The sequence below is a fragment of the Mixophyes fleayi genome, unplaced genomic scaffold, assembly GCF_038048845.1.
Source record: "Mixophyes fleayi isolate aMixFle1 unplaced genomic scaffold, aMixFle1.hap1 Scaffold_3869, whole genome shotgun sequence".
NCBI classification, from domain to species: Eukaryota; Metazoa; Chordata; class Amphibia; order Anura; family Limnodynastidae; genus Mixophyes; species Mixophyes fleayi.
In genome coordinates, this window is record NW_027447852.1 from 1 (window position 1) to 21,365 (window position 21,365).

At 37.3% G+C, this 21,365-nt stretch overlaps 1 protein-coding gene across 2 annotated transcripts; it reads right to left on the bottom strand.

The window, feature by feature from the left end:
* Positions 1-5,445: 5,445 nt before the first annotated feature.
* Positions 5,446-19,473, bottom strand: LOC142133673 (septin-7-like). 2 transcript variants are annotated; one of them, XM_075194466.1, is made up of 6 exons: positions 19,331-19,473; positions 17,729-17,854; positions 11,996-12,016; positions 9,056-9,191; positions 8,490-8,629; positions 5,446-6,512 (listed from the first exon to the last, which is right to left on the bottom strand). In XM_075194466.1, the coding sequence occupies exons 1-6, from the start codon at positions 19,339-19,341 to the stop codon at positions 6,473-6,475; spliced, it is 474 nt and encodes a 157-aa protein (XP_075050567.1). In that variant the 5' UTR covers positions 19,342-19,473; the 3' UTR covers positions 5,446-6,472. The 2 variants fall into 2 exon arrangements, with proteins under 2 accessions (XP_075050567.1, XP_075050568.1); XM_075194467.1 differs by lacking the exon at positions 11,996-12,016 and having other exon boundaries at positions 19,331-19,472.
* Between the last annotated feature and the right edge of the window lie 1,892 nt (positions 19,474-21,365).

Consider the following 21,365-nt stretch of genomic DNA (forward strand, 5'->3'; position numbering starts at 1 on the left):
TCTAGTCTTCAAACCTTCAAGCGTTCTCTGAAAACTCACCTCTTCAGGCAAGCTTACAAAAATTCCTCAAACACCCTCAACTTCCCTAGGGTACCATAATTACCACCACCCTTTAAACAGTTCCTACAGGACAACAGCACTTTCGCCAACATTGCTGTGTGACTGGATCATATAGCCCACTAAGCAATTTTTACCTTTGCAATCTGGCTGTAGCATATGTAGCACATACTTACCAACTTGATGGAGCTGTCTTCTGGGAGCCTGCCGGGGGAGGTGGGTGTGAGGGGGTGGGGCAACAAAAATGGTGTCATTTTGGACCCGCCCCCTGTGACGTAATGACGCAAACGCGTCATTTTACACTGAGGACGGGGCCAAATGCCGCAATTAACGGAGAATCGTGCCATTTTGGAACAAATTCTGCCCACTGCACTAGGAAGTGGGCAGAACTCGGGAGATTGCCATACTCTCCCAGGAGTCCGGGAGACTCTCCCAAGATGCAGGAGTCTCCCGGACTTTCCGGGAGAGTTGGCAAGTATGATGTAGCACTTAACCTCATGTATCAAACGAGCACTGTCCTATAGATTGCAAGCAGGGCCCTCTAACCCCTATGTCTGTCTGCATTACACAGTATTGTTTTATTACTGTGTTTGTTCCAGATTATAAAAGGCTACGGAATTTGCAGGCTCTATATAAATAAATGTTGATAATGGTGGCTAAGTCTCAAGTATCAAGCTAGTTATATATCACTCTGATCACTAAATGATGGCTATATTTCTGTAGGAGTTGGTGCAAGCAGACATAGCAGTACTACTGACAGTACCCATTTGGCTGCAACTTGTTCCCTCAACCTGTCCCTGAAGCCTATTGAAGCTAACATTTTTTGCAACTGTAAACATGGCCATCTTTTCCATTGGGCACGATGGGCGGGGGCCCCACAGGCAAGGGGGCCCCAAAGGCAGGGCTCTTAATTAGAATAAATAATCCTGCAAAAGAAAAAACCTGCAAAAAAAAAACCTTCAAGGGTCACTGAGCAAGTACATCTATCTCTCTCTCTAGATCTATCTCTATATCGCTCTCTATATCTATATCTATATGTATATGTAGGGGCCCCGGTGCACTGCTTTGCCTAGGGGCCCATAATGTTGTTAAGATGGCCCTGACTGTATACATAAGGTAAGCATTCACTGTCCCAGAAAAACAGAGATTTGATAGATCTCTAATGCTACCAAAAGGAAGCCCTATCTATCTTGTAAAACACACAAATGCATACATGCTGAAAGTTTACCATGGTAGACAACTAAATTAGGAGCACAACATATTACATCACTTATACATATAACATTAGCAAACAAATATTTTATCACCAGTAATGTTCACAGATCATTGGATTATCCAGCCACTATCATTATGCACAGGCCAAACTCACAACATAATAATCTGATTGGATATATTTGTGTTTAGATCATCTGCAGCCTGTGTCTCACTGTGGAACACATGGGCTTGCATTATGCGATACTTCCTGAATTCAATCAGGAAGCCTAGTGTGCATTCCAGTATAGAACGCACCTTGGAAATAGGCTTTGGGTGGACGTGTTGAGAGTTTCCAGGTGTAAGTAAACAATGAGTCGGCGGCAGTGGCACACCAAAGTTATTTAAAGGGAGTGGTAATGATGTATGGTACAAGTTTCACATTTCTCTCTATTTGATTGTCTTGCAAAAAAGTCCAAAATATCAACTATACTTTGGTGTCAGAAAGTAAATAAAATGCACTTTAAGAACTTAAATCTACATTATCTATCTACCTATCTATCCACACACTCAGAATATGCAAGGATTTCTAGTTGGACAGAATCATACTTCTTTGTATCATAAACTTTATAAAACATACAGGACATTGATTTATATGCATATTACATTATTTCATTAAAGTGGAAAAAGATGCAATTATAATCATTGTGGTCTGATGGAGTAAGAGCATCCAACACTTTTAAATATTTTGGATTTAATATTGTCTAGAGAAGGTCAATAGTATGCCTGGATAAAGGTGGCCAGGACTTTGTGGAGCGCTGTGAAATTTCCTTTAGCTTTTTGAAAATGTGCGGGTGCATCTTCGCCGAAGGAATCAAATGATCAGGTTTTTATCCTTCAATCACCAGAGAAGTGAACATCCAGAAAAAAACTTCAACAGAAAAAGGGAATGACTCTGGATCCATCTGCTAAGCCTTGGGCCTGTGTTTGGTGTGCGGAGACTACCAAAGCCACAGTTCTAGCCCCAATAGGACCCACATCCCCCAGATATTCAGACACTCAACAAATATCATTAATTCCAACGTAGTCCACCCTAACTGCACACCCTTCAAGATTTGCTCTGACTACTTTTCCACAGCCTTGTTGACAGAAGCTGAAGTAGAAATGTGTCTCAGCGAGGCCCTCACTGCTACATAAATACTTAATGGTCTCAATCTATGCTATCCTTAGGTGCTGCAGCTCTTGGAACCAGAATATTGGTGGTCTTACACAATATCGCTATATAGTATTTCACCTTAGATGGATTTTCCCATATATCTGTATCCCCAATGGGCAAGGGATAAAGGGTTTGTAATTTACATGTTATCTGAAACTTCAGTTCAAGTTTAGTCCATGCCTTGCAAAGCAAATTATTCAATTGTTGAGAAGGAAAGTAAAGCAATTACTTCACTTTCAACAGTGTATTGTGAGACTCAGCTGACTCATCACTGTCCTGGATGTGTAGTGCTTGTGGCGCTACCCACACTAGATCATCCACCTCGTATCATTTTGCAGGCGTCAAAACACACAGACTCCATGCCTGATTCTTCAATTCTTCAGCTGCCTTACTCTTCTTGCGAGGAGCACTCAGAAATCAGACCCTCACCAGGTTGGAACAAAGACCAAACCCTGATGTTTGCAGGACCTAGCCCCTGAACTTCTTCAGAATACGCTCTAAAGTAGAGAAAACTTTAACAAGATCTGCACTGACTTAGAAAGGGTCTAGTGGCACTGCTGAGGGACTTGACTACCCCTGACCGAGCACACTCAGGTGCATGGACACGCCTCAGATTCTGCAAAGGAGGTAAATGTACAGTTTGTCACTTACCTTCTATGCATATGCAGTAAGTTGCAGGAGCATAAAAACAGACAATCAGGGATTTAGCCCAAGCTGGTTTTGCTAAAACAGCGGTGCAAATTGCAGGAGTGTGTGACAGTCAGCCGTCAACCTGGAAGGCTGTATATAAGGCATTTGTACCTGACTGTCCACTAGGCAACTTAGAACAACATTATACAAGTATAAAAAGCCATCATCACTTGTCAGACATGACAGATCGGAAACAGAGACCCAGCAGTCACAGTGTGAAAAATCACACTTAACCAACCCAAAGCTCTATATTAGAAGCTACCACCAATCACTTCCTGCTAACCAGTGCCTAGTGAGGGCTACCTTCTCTAAAACACCCCCACCTCAATAGGAACTGTCAAAGTCGTATAATTGGATGAGCGAAAGTATATTAGTTAATATTGTTTTATCGTGCGATTGCACTCAGTGTACCACGCTACACAGGGCTTGGCGCGATCACGCAGTAAAATACGCACGCACACACTCGCACTACATTTAGTTATTTATATATTTCATATTTATATTGATTTCATTCGACAGTGATTTGTGAGCAGATAGTATGTAGTTTATTATTAGTTTATATATTATGATTATACGTACATTTTAGTGTTATTTAAGATTCAGGTTACAGGAAACGTGTCATGTCTGGTATCATTTTAATCCCCTATTCATCAGCAGTTGTCCGGTTGCTTCTCTGAAGAGATCGCACATTGCATACTCTAGTTAGCAATGTTAGGGAATAAATGTTCAAAGAAATACTGACTATAAAATGCTAATAGACTAGTTGTAACTGGATTCTTGGCGGGAAAGTCAGAGCATAACCCCTGGAGAGATGACCCCCACCTTTGGATATTTTGGTTTGAACTGGCCTATGACCTGCAGCACTCTGGACCTTCCTGATACCTGGACCAATAGAAGCAAGCCACACCATCTGCATTGTTCTCACTGTAACACCGAGTGTATATAATAACAGCTCTCACTGGCCTCAGTCATTCTCTGACCACAGTATTCTGGAGTGAAGTACTGTGTGCCGGTACCAGAGGGAGCGCAGCTAGCGCAAGCGAACGCAGCGGTATGTATTTATATTTTGGTATTGGCTGTACTGTATTATAATTATGTATTTAACTGCTAAATTTTACATCTGTTAAAATAAATTACTTTGTGCTTTGGAAACACAATACAATCGCTTGCGCAATGCTTACTTAAAAATGATAAAATTACTTTAATAGAACCATTGGGCACAACAGTCCATGCAGGCTCTTGGACACCAAAGCAGTGCTGCAGTTTGTGTGATAAATCAACCTTTTAATTTAATGCGATTGATTCACTTAAGTATTATATATAATCAGCACTCCTTGTTTGATTGCCATTGCTGTTCTATTTTAGGGGTCCAGTTACCGCTATTAAGGAGCAGATTTTTGTAAGCCAGCAAAATAATTATTCTTTCAGATTTCATACAGGCTTTTTCTTAGGTGTGCACTTTTTTACTCTCAATTTAGAAATGAATCTGATCAGTACAATAACTTGAATGTGATGTGTGCAACTGGATCGACACAGACTTGTGGTGAAAATTGTTATCTTTCTACCATCTTGTGAGATGGAGAGGGTGAATGTGTATTGCAATAACATTTCTGTACTATCATGCATTTCATATGCAAGCCTACACAGCCGATCTGTGTAGGCGTCTGTTACAAGGAAAAAGCATGCAGACAGATATGGACAGTTAAAGAGTACTATTGCTATTCTTTTGCAGCTGTTACTTTTACCTACTAATAGCTAACATTCTGACAGTATTGCAAGTTGTGCTCAACCTTCTTTTTGGAAGTTGCAATACTAGAACAATTCAGTGATTATATAGACTCTACTGGGAATATAGGGATATCTGATCTTCCAGGAGGAGCTGTACAGGATTGCCATTCAATCTATACTGGGAGCATAAAAGTGCTCTACATGCATACAAAAGCATGCCAAACACACAGACTATATGCTATAATTTTTCTTAAATAAGAACTATGTAAACAATGAATGGTCTACCTTTTACACCTTAAGACAACAAGTCTTTAGCTTCTTTTATTGTTTAGAAAAATAACTGTATCCATCTAGTATGAAGCTAATGACATAGTTGAGAAAAAAATTGCTTCTCATTGTGTTAGTACATCTGAACAAATGTATTCCCATACATAACCCCTACAAGAGGTAACCCCCATATTTTACAGATGCACAAGGCTCTCTTTAATAATACAGTGATCAGTAAACCTAGCATGACAATGTAGAAGACTTGAAGTAAGAGGGAAGACAAATCACTTGCAGTATTACATCACAACATTGTTTATTATGTGACTGTACAATACAAACAAAAAAAATTACAGAAATGCAGTATATGAATACAGCTAAATGCAAAATTGTGATGTTCCTCTCATTGTGAGACCATGATTCCCATTTCTAGCAAAACATAAAATAGACTGCACAATAATGTAGGAACAGAATGTTTGGTAAATTTTATCTAGAAGTGACCTATAAATGCATCATTCCTGCTGCATTACCACAAAACTTAGGGAAGTATTTAAAGAGACGGAAAACAAAAATAAAAGAACTTTTACTCTCTGGTGCCTACTGCAAAGGAATAAGATACTTTAATTCAGTAAGACTGATATTTGGAAAAAAAATATCTAATGTTATGTTATTACAAAAGGAAGCAATAATTAGACTCTTTTGGATAAAGGTACTAAATGGAAAAGAGCATATATTTTAGGTATTACCCAAACAAGAGGTTGGTTCTTGGGAAAAATAAAAAAAAGGAAATAAAATAAAAAAAGCCATCTGTGCACTGTAAGCCTATAATTCCCATGTGTACTTTAAACAATGGAAGTGTCAAAATAGGGAAAAAATGTAGATTACAAGAAACCGTATGCATGGAAGTTTTGTATTACATGTGCGCAAGTTAGAAGATGCAACAAAAGTATGGCATTTTTATCTTCATTGTAAGCCAGAGTCCTTGTATTGTGGAATATCCTGCTACCAGCCACCAGACCACGGTTATACAACAGTAAAATGCTTTTCTTGATTTTAAAATGAAGACATCAGTTAAAAAGAGAAAGAGAGAAGAGAAGGGGAGCGGTTACTTGCAGTGTATAGTTCTCCAAGTATGCAAAAAATCTCAAACAATTCAAGGCATCTTAATCTTAATTAAGATTAATAATAAAAAAAAAAGGTCATGCCGTTTAATCCAACATTAATGGATGCAACTGGTTTCAAAAGTGGCTGAATGGCTCCAACAAACACTGATGTCTGGGCTGGCAAGTTGGCAACTGATACAGAGTATGGTGGTCAACAAATGTCTTAAAAGATCTTCCCTTTCTTCTTATTTTTCTCCAAAGTCCTATGAAAATAAGAAAGAAAATATGTATGTATGTACATAAAACACACAAATACTGTACCCAATCTGCAAGAAAAAATGACATGTGTTTTATATGGCGTTCGTTTGATACCATAATAAAGCTGCATCAGTGTGACAAATCTTATATCATATTACTCTGTTATGCCGGGGAACACAAAAACAGCACACACCTCTCCTGAAATAAGTTTGTGCTACTGTGAATATTCTGATGATTGCATTGGCTAAACATTGTTCTAGACACCAACACGTCACAACTGGAATAACAATAACAAACTAGCAGTAGATGAAGACAGAATACCAAAGTCTGCTGTGATCCTAGTCAAATGCCACACATGCCTCAATCTTTCTGCATGGCTCACAGACACACCAGAGGCTTTTGTGAGTAGTGGATGGAGAGTTGCAACAGATAACTTCTCTAAAGTAGACAATAGGCTACAACCCTGTGACACATATATATCTTTCATGACTTCATTTATAAAAGGTTTAAGGAAATCTATCAAATATACGTTACATGGCTGCACCGCCATTGGACTCTGGAGCAGTGGGAACACATTCTCTGGAGTGAAGAATCACGCTCCAGCATCTGGCAGTCTGATGAAAGAATCTGGGTTTGGAGGATGCCAGGAGAACGCTTCCTGCCTGAATGTGTACTGCCAACTGTAAAATTTTGTTGAGGAAGAAAAATGGTCTGTGGCACTTTTCATGATTTGGCCTGGGCCCCTTAGTGCCAGTCAAGGGAAATCTGAATACTACAGCATACAATGAAATTCGAGAGAATTCTGTGCTTCTAACTTTGTGGCAACAGTTTTGAGACAGCCCTTTCCTGTTCTGCATGACAATGCCACCTTGCAGAAACAGAGGCCATAAAAAACAAAAACTAAAACAAAACAAAAATAAAAAAGGTCTTTGGAGATTGTTGGGGAAGAACGTGACTGACCTGAACAGAGCCCTGACCTCATCCCAACTGATCACCTCCGGGATGATTTGGAGCATTGACTGCCTTATGGCCCAACCTCACTAATGCTGTTGTGGTTGAATGGATGGGAATCCCCTCATCCATTTTCCAAATTATAATGGAAAGCCTTCTCCAAAGAGTAGAGGCCGTTATAGTAGCAAAAGTCATTGTTTTGGCAGGAGATGTTCAACAAGTACAAATAAAAGTGATGCTCAGGTGTCCACATATTTTTGGCTATGTAATATATATTTTAAAGTCTAGAAAAAATACACACTTAGGGTACTTTTTTCTCTCATTAGGAATATTTTGATTATGTAGGAACGCCCATTGACCATAGCGGCAGGGACAGCATGGAGAAAGAAGGAGAAAAACCACAGATATGTAATGCACCCAAGTATTCTAAATAAAATGCACTGTGTGTTAAGCTAAATATATAGTTTTAGATTGAAAGGGGAAAAAAATACTGCAAAGTTTAATTAAAACATTTTTTATACAACTAATTTTAAATAAAAGTTTCATATAACGTAATAGGCTTTTTTTTAGATAGATATCTACTAAGGTAGTCTATGAATCCTTAGACTGACATATTAGCTTAACTTCAGATAGAAATATTTACCTTATATAAAATTGTTCAGTTTGTTGCCATGGCGACTATGACTTAAAATTTAACACTGAAACCATGGGTTCCATTTATAGCTACATCGTTATGACAACATTTAGATGTTGCATCTCTCTTATTCAAATCTGACAGATCTAATACGTCAATTTAGATAACCCATCATTAATTTGTGTGTTTTGTTGTATTTTTTATGCAGTGTGATTGAATGCATACACAGTTAGATAATAGGGCACTATAATAGACAGCTGATTAAAACTCATCTTTAATCCAACCAGTATGTGGCCTTTACTTTCAAGGCAATGCCAAACAAGTTGCATTAATACGTTTTCTAAATACATACAGTCCTATATAAAAAGCAGTGCTACTGTGAGGCAAGGCTCAGTACCTGGAAGAATTCTGCTGTTCCAGTATGCGTTGCTGAGTTTCCCAGTTCAACTTCTCTTCCTCAAACTGACGCCGCTTTTCTTCCAACTCTTTGTGCTGAGCCTCAAGGTTCTTTTTCATCTGCTCATGACGTCGTTGGAGCTGAGAAAACAGATGCATTACATATGTAAATGGCCATGTATTGTAGCCTCAAAATATTACATAAAAAGCAACAAAAAAATTAATCTAGATGCTTAATAGTGTTAAAAATGCGCAAAACACCCCCCCCCCCCCCCGTTCCCTGCTTCTTTCCTAGCCCTCCCTTCTAGTATAAAATTTTAAAATAAGAGGAGACATCTTGTTGTCTTAAAATAGTCTGTTTTTATTTATTCTTTCCTATGCTGTTTCCTCTTGTAACAAGTAAAAAGTTTATAAAAATGTGCAAAACAAAAATCCATGCAAGTTTTATTTCCTTATAAACAGTTATTAGAAACATTCTAATTATACTCACATTTTTACAACATTATGAATGGACCATCTATTAAATTCCCCCCCCTCCCCTCCACCACCCAAAAAATATGTCATTACTTCTGCTTCCGAATCCTTGAGCTTCTGCACTTTTTCTTTAACTTTCATCTCAAACACTTGTTCCATTTCCATCTCCATTTTCTTCATCTTTGCCACATGTTCCCTTCTCTCTTCTTCCATCTGAGCAAGGGGGCTCCTAGAACATATGAAACGCGGTTACTTAGCATTAACGGAGATCATGGGCAAATAATAGACAATACAAAAATAATAGTTTTGAAATACTGAAAGAAAAAATGATTGTGAATGGAATGGCGATGTATTTGTAGACTGTTTCAGCCGACTTCAGGGATTACCAATGAGAGACAAACTAAACGGTTTCTAAATAAGATCAGCACAGCACTACAGTATAAAATATAATACACAATCCATATCAGGTGCTCATTATAATGTACTTCTCAGTTATAAAGAGTAAAGCCGGAGAAGGCCAGTTCATAGACCTAGTAGGTAGTAACTCAACAAGTTAGCAGTGGTGTGGGTCTTATTATGAAATGGACATTTTCCATTACAGATACATATCTTCATAATTATTTCTCTATAAATGCAACTGCTTCTGGGACAGAGAGTTAAAACCTTAATTAAGGAGAAATAAAGATGCATACAATCTGGTTCTGGCCCATCACATCCCTGATATGGGTTTATACAATATGATGATAGATATTGTCCCTAAAGTTCTAAGCTATCTGAAACAACAGGGTAAATAACATAAATGTGACCTATGTTTAAAACGATTACAGCCAATTTATTGCTGTTATTTAAAGATGCTCATTTTTAATGTATGTTTAATGTAATGTATGAGTATGTTTATTACAATTTTTTTACCATTTGCAAATCAGGACAAATAATCCTGTAGTACTTGTGTTGACATCAAACAGTTTAGGCATATATATATATATATATATATATATATATATATATATATATATATATATATATATATATATATATATATATATATATATACATATATATATATATATATATACACATATATACACATATATACACATATATACACATATATATATATATATACACACATATATACACATATATACACATATATACACATATATATACATATATATACATATATATACATATATATACATATATATACATATATATACATATATATACATATATATTTAATAATTTTAAATGATTCCATGTAGATCTCAATATACAGTGATGGTCACATTCAAATGTTTTTCTCCTTAAGGACGAGTCATATTCACCATTAGACTAGCTGATTTAAGAACACATGATTCCAAATATTTAAAATGCTTAATATTTTTTGCTGTATTATATAATGTAAATCTCAATTTGTTAAAGCTAAAACAAAAAAAAAACCCTAGCTGCAAAAAAAAAACCCAAAACCTAAAGTGAAGTCAGGGATTCATTTTAACAAATACAGAGCCTTGAAAAAAAAAAACTATTAAGCCGACATTGTTGGATAATATTGGACATATTAAAAATATGAGTTAACTGCTAAGGAGCGAGAACTTTTTTAAAATCTCATAATGGAAACTCTAATGTTTATTTTTGTTCTACGACATGCTATATAGAATAACCTAGTGTTTTATCTATTTGATGGTATATAAACGTATACAGAAACTATAGAAAGCTTGCTTCTGAAGACAAGCACTTGTCATGGCTCATTAAATATGTCCCCAAACAGATCTGATACTCACAAATGAATGTTCCAAAACCCTTCATTACAGATATCACTAACAATTTATATACAATTACTTGATCTCTTATCCTGTAACAGACTTCCAACAACAAAACAGGCAAAACAAATGATCTCTGCTGCACTGCAATACTGGCATGTACAATGACAAGCTCATCATCTAAGTACAGTTACTATAAGGAATATTACTAAACAATTTAATGAAGAGCATTGTACATCTAGGAGCAGTGTGGGGAAAAACAAGGGTCCTTTTTAAACGTCTTTTACAAAATTGTAGCCACATTATAGAAAAAACCCAAACCGGAAAACCTTAAATCCTTTTTAAAAGAAAAACACTTGTGATTGAAATTACACGCGATTTCCGGACACTGTTGTTGCTGAAAAATAATCATATCAGAGCTGAAAAGTCACTCCTGAAACCCTATTCCTTTAGAAAATGCAATATTTTTAATATATTTTAAATATTGTCTTTGAACCAAAGTACACTTAAATTAACTTTCACATAAACACATAACCTGCCATGGAAGTCAGACAAATCAGCAACGCTTGGATACTTTTTCTGCTGGGCCAATTCTCTGTACACTGCAGTAGGGCTGTATTTTTTATAATCTGGAACTTTTTATTTGTGGGCATGGTAGGAAAAAGGAATTGGCGCTGGCCACTATCATACTGTACTGTTAAATGCGGTCTACTGTCAGATTATGTTGCACAATATTCCATCTTTGAGTCAAAATCTCTAGCATTTTTATATAAGTAGCCGCTAAATAGTAGAGAAATCTGATGCTTACGGGCATATTCAATTAGCATTCGTGTCCGCAATTATGTGCGGCTGCATGTGTAAAGTGTCATTACGGTATCACAAGATCACGGATTTCCGTGGGTGTGCACAGGAATCTGCAATGTTGAGGTACTGGGACCAGTGCAGCCGCCTGTAATCTCGGGTGCAAATCCTAATTGATTATGCCTCTTAAAATAAGCTCTGAAGTTGGTCACACAATTCAAAGAACAGTAATTTATTTTCCGGTTGCATTTATCAAATGTATTAATTGTTGTCTTAATATTTACATTTCCTGTTAGTGAAAATTTTCCTAGCTTCTTTAAAGAAGTCACAATCTTATTTTATCTTGATTACATTACTTATTTACTGACCATTTACTTACTTATTAACATAGAACAATTATATGGGCAAAATAAATTTATATAAATATAGATAGATGTATGTGATTGGAAAATTTAAAAAGACCACTTACATGCCTTCAACTGTGTCAAGTCTAAAAAACAAAAACAAACAAAAAATACAAGGACTTAGCATGCTTAAACTAAAGGAAAATTAAGCCAATCAAAATTAATCAATTAAAGACAAGCTTTATTTCAGCATCTAGGAATTTAAAGAGTGCGTAAAGATGAGGAAGGTCAGTCTTAAAAGCAGATTATAAAGTTTGAGAAAACAGCCAAATAGTGTCTATAGATTAATTAGTTTGAGTTGCAAAAGGAAAATAGACAATTAACTGGTGAATTAATATGTGCAGCAGTGCATTGGTCATAGCTCTATCTTTAGACATGCTTTTAGAAGATTTCATTCACTTAACATTCACAAGTTAATAGTGATTAAATCTCTATGTAGTTGGGGCGGTGAGGGACGGAACTAGGCTAGCTAAACCACGGCCCGATCTTGATGTTGGTATACACACATAGGTTGCCAGATTGCCAATACACCAAACATCTGTGTCTTATCCAAACAAGCCGGAAGCCTTCTGACATCACTGGGGCCTAATAGTGTGGTCAAAAGATAGCAGATATGCCATCTGCATTTGCCAACATGCCCAATAATAAACTAACCTATTTTGAGCTCATTATAATCTGTCTTATTTTAGGGGCCACACACTGCTATATCTGCCTTATTGCATATGTGGCTAGCTTTAGGATAGAAGTCCTAAAACCTGTAGAATGTTATAAGTAAAAATTCTGCTTTAAGCATTTCCAACCTACAGAAATGTATATTGGTACATAAAGGTATTTTATATAATGCTAGTGCTTAACTACAAAGTTTCCAGATAAAACCTGAACCCCATAACTATCAAGAATTGCTTTTCACCCCACTCAGTCATATCATTTAAAGGAGAAATGCAATGTTTAAAGAACTAATTGTGTACCAGTGATGTACAAGAAGGTTTGGTACAAATCCAGCTCTTGAATCCATGTAACTTCAGTCTAGTCACTAAATCTGAGTAAAAGGCTAAAATGTAAGCACAACTGATTAAGAAATTGAGCACTGCATAAAAATTGTGCTACAGGAATAAGTAATCACCGTAAAGGGCAATAATGTATACATAGAGAAGTCTAGACCCATGCAAGATCAGGACATTTGTCCTTCACTGCAGAATGACCTGATTGGCGGCTAATTTGGCCACATACAGTGCAGTCAGTCCAGAACAGAATCCAATAAATCTTGATTGTTTTTCATGCCAATATGAATAATTCTGGACATACATATATATTGATATCAGAGATTAACTATCAAACCTCCATTAATACTATTTAGTATATAGGACAAAAACAAACAAAACCATCTACAAAGATGTGCATTGAAAATATCAACCTATGAAATATATATGCAAATGATTGTGAATTTATTTTCCATTTAGACTCCGCTCCCCATAGTGACTAATGATCTTATGGTGAAGAGTCAGTTCTCCCTACTTGACCTCTGCCACCTTTAACCACCCTCTCCTCTGACATCCTTCACTGCCTTTGCCTCCACTGCAGTGTTCTGTCTAGTTCACTTTCCATCTCTCTGATAACTGCTTCATTGTGTCTACTCCAAACTCATGCTATCCTTCGTTTCCCATATCTGTTGGCGTTGCACAAGGCTATGTGCTCGGTCCTCTGCTTTTCACTATTTTACACCTCTTCTCTCTATGAACTCATATCATCCTCCTTTGGCCTAAACTAGCACCCCTACCCGGATGGCACTCTGATCTACCTCTCATCTCTCCTGTTCCGTATGTCCAACTGCTTCAGTGCTATCTCTACCTGGACATCTCAAAGCTACCTCAAACTCGGCATGTCCAAAATTTCAGCTCATCATCTTTCCCCTTCCAAGGGGGAAGTTCAATTGACTGAACAACGCGACGCCGGCGCACTATTATTATTAGTACGGAATTTTAATGCAAATATTACTAACAGTAATAATACACACTATTACCACAGTGATGGTAAAAGAGCGCAGGTCGTGTAGTTCATCAATTGAATCCCCCCCCCTTAGCTTGGTGTCATCATAGACACACTCATCCAGTGCCTTATGTATTCTTGTCACTTCCTCCCTCACAAGTTTGACAAAATATACCCCTTTCTCACCCAGGATGTTACCACAACCATTATCTATTCTTTAATTGTCTCCCACCTTGAATACTGCACCCACCTACCCCCTCGCCCATCTTTCCCCTCTACAATCTGTCCTAAATGCTGCAGCTAGACTGATCTTCCTCTCGTCTTTCTTCATTTTCCGCACCACTCTGCAAATCCCTACACGGTCTCCTCATTTTCTCAAAAATTGATTTCAAACTGCTCACCCTCAGCTACAAAGCCTTTACCAGTATCTCCTGTCCATAAATCTCTGATCTCCTCATGACATTCACTCTGGCTTGACCCATCTGCTCTGCTTCTGACCTATGTCTCTCCCAAACCCTAGATAACCACCTCTCGCTTCAGCTTACAAGACTACTCCTTCGCTGCCCCTCAATTATATAACTCAATACCCCATCTGACCAGTCTCTCTTCAACCTTTCAAGCACTCTCTCAAAACCCACATCTTCAGTATAACCTATCCTACCCACACCTGAGGCAACTCCCGTTGCACACCTTACTTGCCACATCCAATCCTGTCCCCTATTTCATATGGTCTCAGTGTTCCCCACTACCTTTAGATTGTAAGCTCTCACAAGCAGGGTACTCTACTCTGTCTCATGTCTGTACTTCATTTACTAACCACATATGTACCTGTTCTGTTTTATGTAATTGTGTATTTTGTGTCATTTGTACCAACTGTCTAGCACTGTGGCATTTGCAGCTCTGCACACAGAATTGATGATTAAATTCTTCCAAATGCCTTACAAAAAAATCTAAAAAAAATATATACATTTAGGAAAAGACCACTATGTCAAGGTTACAAACATCAGCGATCCATGGGGAAATCAGAATTCTCTTGAGAAAAGCAATATAGCTCTAGCTCATAAGAGAAAACACGTAGTGAAAGCAGAGGCAATGGGTAAAATTATTCATGACTTTAATAGTTGCCAACAGTCCCTTATTTTGACAGTTTCCAATTAATCCCTTCTCTAGTTCACTGTGCTAGATGTAAATCACTTCAGTTCACCTGATCAGCTTATACAGCATGTAGAGTAACTACTATTGACTGCAAGTGTTCAAAATATTATTTGATTATATTTGAAACATGTATATGTATTGCTATAGAACTGTACACTAAGGGCCTGATTCATTAAGGAATGTAAATGCCAATACATGCCGTATTTTGCATTGAATTGCTCCACGTATGGCCAGAAATAAACTATACGCCAGTGAGCGCAACATCCACCAATTCATCTTTGAACGCAAAGAACATTTCGGACAGCCTATGATTTCATGGGCGGAATGGGGAGCAGCAGCGTCCGATTCAAGCTTTGTGCATATCAAAAGGTAGGTGTTTTTCATTAGTATCACATGCTTCAGGTACAGGTCAGGTGTACGTGTTAAGTGATCGTGAGGACAGTCGCACATGCATGCTAGAACATGTGTTTGGAATATAAGGTGCATTTTAACGGCTGCTCTTGATTACACATATGTTTTATTCGTACTCTGCAGCTAGTTGTGTTTGCCTCAATATGGAAAGTTCCATATAAGCAGAGAACATAAATAGACCCGTACGCAACAAGACTTTTCTTCAGATCCACTTGCAGTTTAAAAAAAAACCAAAAACAAACAAACCTCCCAATGTGCTAATTTTGCACGCCCTAATGAGTCAGGCCCTAAACTTATGTCAGGCTGAGATGTAGAATACCCTGTATACATTTACACTATGCAATACAAGACATACACAGATATTCAAAATAATGCACCAGACAAACTGTAATCAAATACTAGTAAAACGGCCTTGATAATTATTCTGTACAGCAGAAGGGATATAAAAAAACTAAAGTAAAAGCTACATATTGCCTTTTAGTGTTTCATGTTTAGGGCAAACCGACACCTGTGACTCCTAGAGTGATGCCAAATACTAGCGAGGCTACAAAATGTTTGCTATAAAAACATAATATTCCTTTAGGATGTAAAATCTGACAAGCAGGGCCCTCTTTCTTTGTGTTCTCCTTCTACTATTCCATCACCCTGTTTTCCTCTTGACCTGCTTCCCTAAGCTATGTTTTCTTGAGCTCAGGCCTACTTCATGCTGGACATTACCATCACTCTCAATTCACTGCCCCGTAAAATAATATGATCTGCATTCCCATGTTATCTGTATATTCTTTGTTTATTCAGTATGTCTGTTCTTTGTATTTTGTTTTTCATGTATCATGCAAAGTGTTATGGATCATTGCGTTCTGTATATGTAATGTACGCCAAAGCGGACCTTTTGTCGAGCCTTATAAATAAAAGATAATCGATATAATATTCTTTTTGAATATACTAAACAGAATATATATCCACACCCAAGTCTAGTTTGTATTTGCTTTGGTGCAAAATACAAAAGATGAGCAGCTGCAGGTGTTTAGAAGCCGTTCCTCTCAATAATATTGGTGCTTCTAATTTTCTGAAAATGGCCTAGAACCTATATTTGCTCTCAAAATAACAATATGTAGGATATCTTAAACTGGCCACATATGATACTATTTTGGTCGTCAATTTGACTGACAATCCAATTGGTTAATTATCAGCATCGGCTAACCAGGACAGATGATTATCTAAAGCAATTGGGCTATTTAGACAAAACCTACAAGTGTGCACTCACGGTAGCAAGCAAACCCTCCATAATAAATCAATTTTATTTTAATGGAATATAAATATAAAAGAAAACAGAAATACACAAGCTACTTGTTCACAAACTAATCTACATAATTACAAACTCAGTTTACAGCAATATATTTCCAATCATTCATAAAGTACTTTGAAAATAGTCAACTGTTAAATGAAGTATGCTTTATATTTCAGATACAATGTCACCCATGATTACAACCGCTAAAGAATAACATGTAATCTATGAGAAGATCAAAACACGGTTTAATTGGTGCATTCTGATTTAATATGCGTCACAGAACCACTACTGAATTGCTAGAGCACAAGTTAAATATTGTAGTACAGTTTCCTTCAGTAAGCCAGTAGGTGGCACTGTATGCACAAAATCAGAGAATCTAACCACTCCTACGCCAACACCATCCTGCACTCTGTCTAGCCTCAACCCAGATCAAACAGATATTGTACTACAGAGAAAGCTAACCATCAGCCTGTGCTGCACATTCCTTTTCATTGCAGACCTACTAGTATATTATGCCTTCAGCACTGTGTGCATCCAAACAGCTAATCCTGCCTATGTGTTACTAGGTCTGAAGTCATTGGTGTAAATTCATTTTTACTGCAAAAACGGCTTAGGAGAGTAGAGCTCTGTATCCATCTCCACTCTTGCTACATCTTTTCTGAAGCCACTTATTTTAGCATTTAGCTATAAATGAAACACTACACAGCAGCATAAATTACAGAAGTCAAACTAGGTTCAAAACCTACACTGATCTATCGCACACAGAATGCATCATATGTCTGCATGAAAATGGTGGTGTGAGATGCAATGATGGTAGATGGAATGACACAGACCAGAAAAGAGAATATGTGAAACATATCATGGCACAAAGTGAGAAATGGAATGGAAAGAAATGGATAGATGTTAAACCAGAAGAGAAAAGCCAGTGATGTCACCGTACACTGTGGCAGACACTTACTTTGTTAGTTGTCCTTTATTTTTGTTGTTATCCACACCATTGTAAGTCACAGCGGCCAATTTTCTGCTCCTGTAGTTCTCATAATGTACATTATTGGTGACATCCTTCAAATCTTGCATGTGAGTTCTAATGAAGAATAAATAAGGCAAGACATGATCTGAATAACACATTTAGCCTCAGGTTTCATTTCTTGGATTAATTAGGTTTATAATTATTGCAGATTTTAGACGTTATCTTGTGCGCTTTAGAAAATATTTATATGTAATCACAACATAAAAGGTTTTTTCTTCACTCATGGATGAAAATTGTCCTCCGTATTATACCGATATCTTGGTTAAACTGAAAGCATCAACTTGAACAATTGGTCTTGAAAAATCAGAAATAAAAGTAACCCTGTAGTAATTTACAGATGGTTGTCTGATCCCCCGTATGTGCTGGGAGAGTGGTAAATGCAAACCAAACTATTATACATGACTATACACCTGTAATTGCTGCAAAAACTTAATTTGCATAATCCACACAGATGGACAATCACTGACAGCCAGAAAACACAATTGGGTTTCAAACAGGAAGTGCACTGTTAGAAGCAACCAATAATTAACACAGTGTTACAGAAAAATAAATTTCTTATAGTCAAGGTGACAGGAGTTACAGTTTTACATCGGCATATTAATCTAGACAAATGTCTCACAATTTTGGGATCATGGCCACAACATAGGTGCCAGCAAATTAAAAACATTTTTGTGTAGCAAAGTGTACAAAAATAGTAAAATGTGTGGCATTATAATGCTAGTATGTATCCTGCAGTGTTTAACACATCACACATTTCCACCATGCTGCAAAACTAGCACAAATACCCAGCAAGCACCAGCAATGGCCACACAGTTTATCCGCTGTCATTAAAAACTGTGGCCTTGGTGGTGGTGGCTGCACACCACATTATCTGTGAGGAGTTTGTATGTTCTCCCCGTGTTTGTGTGGGTTTCCTCCGGGTGCTCCGGTTTCCTCCCACACTCCAAAAAATATGCTGGTAGGTTAATTGGCTGCTAACAAATTGACCCTAGTCTGTGTCTGTCTGTGTGTGTGTGTGTGTGTGTGTGTGTATATATGTTAGGGAATTTAGACTGTAAGCCCCAATGGGGCAGGGACTGATGTGAATGAGTTCTCTGTACAGCGCCATGCGGAATTAGTGGTGCTATATAAATAAATGGTGATGATTATATATGGTGGCTGAACGCTGAAAAATATTATCTTGTTATAAACAGCATAATGTGTATGATTGATCCACAGAATTAACCAAATCACTACCATGCAAGAAATATTTTTTCCCTTCCCCTTGCAAGGTATAATGGTCACCTGCCACTCTGGTGATTTTTGTTTTGCCTTCTTCTGAAAATGTTTAAGGAATTGTGATTTCTTGATCCTTGCCATCAATGCATATATGAAGTCAATAAATGACAGCAAACGTATAAAAGTTGTGTAAAGTCTCTGTATGTGTACCATCATATCATCATCTCATTTTATATTAACACACACGTCAAAGTTGAAATCGCAGTACCAAACAATGCTGCATCAGCAATTTATCATGTCGGGTCCGTTTACCTTATCAACATGTTCCGCAGAATAGTGAAATCACAGTGCTCACTGTTTTCAACTGTTAAAAGAAAAAATGGAAAAGATTAGATCAGTACAAAAAGAATGATGAAAAGCAACAGCTATAACCAAATGGAATTCACATGCCTTCAACATCTACTGGATATTAACAGTATCACCTTTCAGTACACAAAAGTTCAAACGTAACAAATGCATTGCTTAAACATGTAGTCAGAGTATCCTAGATAAAGAAAACCTTGTCATAACAGAAAGAAAAGCAAAATAAAAAAAAAACCCAAAGTAAACTTGTTTGTTATACAGCATATTGACGAGCCATACAAAAAAAACTAACAAACAAACAATGCAGCCTACTAATCAGAAAGAAACGGGCATTTATATGGGTCAAAAATTAGCCTTGCACCACCAGAGATGGATACATTACTGAAAGAGACACATTGTGCTAGTGCAGACAATACAGGCTTGTCTGATCCCACATGAGGTGACAATGTCATTTACTAACCACACATAGTAAACATGCCCAACAATAAAATGAATGCTACACGTTTAACTCTTAAAAATAATAAGGATTTTAAAAACACCACAACTATGTCTGAAGAATCAAGGACAAATAACATGTTTCACAATGGCCTAGCCCAGTGTTGGCTAACCTGTGACACTCCAGGTGTTGTGAAACTACAAGTCCCAGCATGCTTTGCCAATATATAGCAGCCTATTGCTGGAAGGGTATGCTGGGACTTGTAGTTTCACAACACCTGGAGTGTCACAGGTTAGCCAACACTGGCCTAGCCCAATGTTTGCTTCTGTATGTGCAATGCTGGACAAACCGCTCCATTACAAAATGGTAAACTCTATTGATCTCTGTTTTATGTAGTTGAGTTATAGACAGGTTTACTAATTTTGTGATATTACATATACAGATTTCATTTGTAAGTCACATCTACACGTGGCTGTCACTGAGCATTAATGTATGGTGTCAGACAACTCACTGTGCTTGTTTATAGTCTGCACAAAGAGATAATTTACATAACATTCTTTTCCCTGTACTAGGCATAAATAAGCTAAAAAAAACATTTGAAGTTAGAATGCCTCAAGTCTTCTTTGGCTAATTGTGCTCAGCACAGGAGAATGTATGTGCATACTGAGCAAACCGAGGAAGTTCTTATGACGTGATATCCTGTCCCCAATGTCACAAACCCCTCGCCCCTAGGACACACCCACACGCTATTGTTTTGTTAGGCTATCCCATAACATCAACAGACTAGCACTGGGGGGAAATAATAGATATATAGGGAAGAGAAGAGAGATTAAAGCAACTGTACAGCAAACAATCTTACTAGCACTTAAGTTCTGTACCAAGTATATTTTTACATCAGACAAATTCAAAGGGAAAATAAAAATATGGGGTGGAGTCTCTTTAATTCAGGCTAGCATGGGGCAACACATATGCTAGACCGGTTATGCTAACCATCTGTACAGGCTAGGAACACATTATGAGCTTGTACTTAGTGGTTATAAATATTCTACACACAGGTGCTACCTGATGAATCATGTCAGACCACTCGTCTCCCTTTATGCCCTCTACCTCATTTCAGGATTTTAGACAAGTCCACAATCTTAATGATGGCATATCATGCCCCAGAAATTTGTTACAAAACCAATGGCTCTGTGCTTGCAGAGTATAGCTCACTGACTATGTAACACCTTTGTAAAAGGGATTCTATAAAACCACACATTCATCTTATAATACATACATGATACTAATGATAAACGGTATATATGCCTAAATCTTAAACGATATGTCAAGTGCTGTAAAAGTTTTAACTTATTAAATTTAATACACAATACCATGCAATTTCACTGGTAAAAAAAGACCTTGGGGCATATTCAATTGTCCATGTTACTCGCAAAAGTAACGCGGCGTTAAGAGTATTACCGGTATTACGGTAATTCTAAGCCAGCGTTAAATGTAACGTAATAACGGTAATTACGTGCACTATTACCGCAATAACGTGTGCAAGCCGCG